General features: G+C 50.6%; 1 protein-coding gene across 1 annotated transcript; it reads right to left on the bottom strand.

Moving 5' to 3' along the window:
• Positions 1-282: 282 nt before the first annotated feature.
• Positions 283-2,377, bottom strand: ENH_00027270 (hypothetical protein, conserved; the record flags this gene model as incomplete). Its single annotated transcript, XM_013579932.1, has 6 exons — positions 283-587; positions 694-807; positions 1,008-1,080; positions 1,413-1,483; positions 1,685-1,759; positions 2,062-2,377. The coding sequence occupies 6 exons, from the start codon at positions 2,375-2,377 to the stop codon at positions 283-285; spliced, it is 954 nt and encodes a 317-aa protein (XP_013435386.1).
• Between the last annotated feature and the right edge of the window lie 1,843 nt (positions 2,378-4,220).

Here is a 4,220-nt window from a genome sequence, read left to right as displayed (position 1 = left end):
AACAAATGCGTTCAGAGAAGTCTTTCCCATGCTGGCTCCAGCAACCTGCTTTTCTAGCAGTGCAGAAAAGGGGTCTGCTTGGCGCGTCGGCACTGCAACACAAAAATATCAGCCCTAAATTGCTGCAAATTCAGCAACATACTCGAAAATCAAATGAAGTTTACATCTTCTTCAAGTGGTACTTACGCAACTGCTGCAGCACGAAACGCGAAGGCGGTCTGTTTGCTTTCAGTGCCTACGCTAGCTTTTGCAGGTGCTTCACCTGGTGCTTATCTGGCTACATTACGGTCTTCCCTGTAATGAGAGATTAATATCGCCTTTATGCAAGGCTTGAGGCGCTCCTTTGGGAGAGCCTGTCTCTTCCAACGCTTCATTCTTTGTGCCTTCGCTGGTTACTGCAGTTACTACACCTGATGCAGCAGGTGTCGCAGCGTCTCCAACTGTAGCCTGAACAGTTCGCCCTGGGTCAACGAGATCATTCGCAGAAAAGCCGCTGGAACGACTGCCTGCCCGAAGCGCTGCATTTTTTTTCGGCTCTCCTTGTTCACCGCCGCGGTCGGTGCTATCCTTCGGATCTGCCTTGATCCCTGCGTCATATTGGACAAGAGCTCGTGCACTGCGTGCTAGATTTAGACGAGGCGTCAACGGAAAGTTCAAAAGAGAGGCGTCTAAAGCAACGAAGCAACGACACACGAAAATGGCACGCTGAAGGATCACCAAATAGCTCCAAAGAAACTTTTCCTGTGGAGGCTGAAACTGCCGGCTTTTCTAGCATGATAAAATAAGACTCTGTACGGCCGTTGCGCACTGCAGCACAAACAAATCAGGCCTACACGCCTGCAAACTCAGCATCACACTTGAAAGAGCAACTTGTGCGGCTACCCTGTGCACATTCTTGTGCGGCTACACAGTGCACACTCAAGGGATCGTCAAGTTGCGAACAAGACGGTGAAATCTGAAAGACAAGAACTCGGGCGCGTCCTGCTCGAAGCTTCAGGTCCACCTACACCGTATCGGTCGCGCGTAATGCGTAACCGCGACGCTCAGCTCCTCCCTTAGTGCCAACAAATCGCGTGTAGACTGCAATGCCATTACCACCACACAACAAAGCTCCGCCAGTGATCCCAACTCTAGCTAAACGCCCCATTGCCGCAGGAGGACTCGAAGACTAACCCTCTCAGCAAACCGTTTCCTAAACGGCTTTCCTGAGAATATTCTTCCTCTAAGGTTGCCTAAAGAGCTTTGATTTTTCATATCCTGCAGGGAAATCGCAGATACGCGCAACAGGGCTGGCACTGCTCCAGGCATTGCTCTATCGCCAGGCATTCATCTCTCCAAATTGCTGTTTGCCTTCCTCCTGGTCCTTGCAAGCAAAAATAGAGCGTGATGTAAGTAGTCAACATGGTACTTACTACCTCCACAATCTCAATATGCAAGGTCACCGTACCAATGCCGCGTAGATTACAGTCTGCCTCGACCTTAGCTGCAGGGACCCCCAATATACGCAGCAGAGGGCAATGAAAATTAACGCCAACCATGCAAGCCACAGTTCAAGGAGCTCTCTGTGTGCGGAAATTCCAGAGTATGCTTATATGCACTGACTCATGCATGCGCTGCCGGTGCTGCAGCAGCTGTTGCTTCGCATTGATTCAACCAGAATGAGTGGCTGGCTCGGATATCTTACCTCGAAATGGTTCTCTATGTGGAGAGCAGAGGTTACCCATGGATTCCTCAAGCTTCAGTAGCTCTTGTCGTACTTCTGAAATGAACAAGGAACACGACGCGCACTGCGTCGGGGGGCTGTTGGAGCAGCACTGGCGAACCACAAATTAAACAACACCCACTGAATTCCAAGTAGGGTGGCGCGCATAGGAAGCATGCTGATGGTTTTGTTGCTGTTGCTGTATTATGGACCGACTTGTGCCTTGAGATGCGGAAAGTCATAAGGTTTTCCCAAATCTTCATAGTGGGGGGGATACAAATCCCCGATATCCAACTTCGGATAATAATACCAGCCTTCCTCAGATTGAGGTGCCTTTGAGCTGCTGGCAACAGTCTCACCTGCTACTCCTCCTACTGTTGGATTTGCTGCCGCATTAGCTTTTGCGTATGTGCGAGATATTTTCTTGCCGGCAGTTTCCAAGAGACCAGCCAGCGGCCCCATCCATCTCGCACGCCCCGGCCTTTCCGCTCTATGTTCCTCACATTCTTTTCCAGCAGCTCGATGGCCGAATTTGCTGTCGCAGTCGTCATCCTTGTCATCTGCTGCTGCTCCCGGAGCTGCTGCAGTGGCACCGCCAGATGCTTCGTCTTCATAGCTGCCGCTGACGCTTTCCTCTGCTGCACCGGTTCCTGGTGCTTGAGTATCAAACCTCATGTCTCCAGGCAAACTGTCTTCATTGGAGCCTTCAGTGACGCTCCAAAAAACGCATGCTGGGAGCGGAGCACAGGGGTGAAACAGAAACTGCACGTGGCACGAATTTGTTTGGTCTGATACACTTGAAGTGCAGATTTCCTAAACCTACTTGCGAGCGGGATGAGATGTCACCACCAAAGTCTGAATCTCCAGTCCTGCAACCATGTTCCGACAAGTGCTGTAATTGACGTCGAGCGCAGAGAGCCACTAGAAGTGCGATGGCGGGGTAAACTAGCAGCTTTAGTGCTGTGGAATATTGCCAATACACCCCTACCACTGGCAAGCCAGACCCTGAAATAGGCCGAGTAGCCTGAGGGAGTAAACCTGAGTCCCGACTATTTGTCGGGCTAGGAGACCACTCATAATGCAATTCCACCCCCATGAGTGCCAATTAAGAAGCTCAAAGGAGTCAGAACCCTGCCGTGCCTGGCCCCGCAACAAATGGCTTGAATTGAGGAGCTGGAAAGGTGATGTGCTTGCCCAGACGTTTCAAAGAGGACTTCAAGCTGTAGAGGTGGGCTATTTTCAAGATGTTTCAAGGTGTTACACAGAAAGAAATAAATACGGGACTTGACTGCCCAAGCGGCTATAAACGAACACAAAATCGACGGGCATCAGGAGTGGGAAGGCCTCACTTGTCTTACTCTAGCGATGCATTGTTGGCCAGATTACAGTGCCAGAAGAAATGTTTCATTGTGCTGTTGCCTAGCCACTAGCTGGGGACGGGGGTCGTGAACGGACAGGTGGCTCCTGCTTGGGGTAGTCCCCAGTGGCGTGCAATGGCTGCTGCTTTTCTAAAACATGAGGCGTTCGTTACCCTGAGTCACTCAACAAGTTTTCACGAATGTTTTGTAGTGTTATAAACGCTGTAGTGTCTTATAGTAACGCCTTAGAGCAACGTAGTATGACTCATCGCTGCGGGGGAGTTGTGGGCGCGCAGACTGGCGAGCGGTTCCGCACAATGAGGCCTCTTCAGCTTAACTTGGGACTAACTGAAGTAAAGTACAGCACCTATATTCATCTACGGCGGGCTGATCGCAGAAAAACAGGCTGGAAACCGACCGTTCTAACACTCCGTGCCCGGCAGATGCGGGAGACCAGACAACGGTGAGGGTCAACGGTCATGGAGGCAAACACCAACGCTTGCGACGTAAAAATGTTCTCCTAGAGAACATAAAATTGTTTGCTTAATTATCTTGTATCTACAACGAAATATTCACGGGAAATTGGTGCGCGTTGCATTGGCCTAGCGTGAACACGGGGCGTGCGGCGTTCCCTCGTGAGCGAAGGAAGACCGTCGCATCTCCATCTGAGCGCGCAAATCGCCCAAGAAAGGCGTAAAAGCCTTTCCATAGCACTTCCCTGTGTGATTTCTGTTGACGCTGGTGCTCAGGATAACCCAATAACGCCGAAGTCTTTATCGTATTGCCTTGCTGACATTGCCGACCGTGACCCCATAATGGGATTCGTGCACCATTAGGGAGGCAGGAACGGCCTTCAAAAATTCGAGTGCTCACAAGTAGATAGCATTTGCTCGAAGCTCATGTTCTGGAAGGACAGAACTCCGGCAAGACTGAAGCAACAAGACACTCCGATAACACCCACATTTTCGGTTTCCAGGTACTCCGATCACGGTGGGCATTCTCAGCGAAATCGAAACAACCAGTTCTACACATCTGCGCGATCCCAACTATCCAATTTGGTCATTATCAGTATTATCAAGCGTGTTGGTTGACAGTAAGCTTAGTGGATGAGAACAGAAGGCAAACGGAGCAGGTACGGAAGCAAGAACCTGTGCTGGACG

Source organism: Eimeria necatrix, genomic scaffold, assembly GCF_000499385.1.
Source record: "Eimeria necatrix Houghton genomic scaffold, Enh_scaff2021, whole genome shotgun sequence".
NCBI classification, from domain to species: Eukaryota; Apicomplexa; class Conoidasida; order Eucoccidiorida; family Eimeriidae; genus Eimeria; species Eimeria necatrix.
Note: the sequence above shows the minus strand (reverse complement) of the source record. Positions and strands in the feature narration are given on the sequence as shown.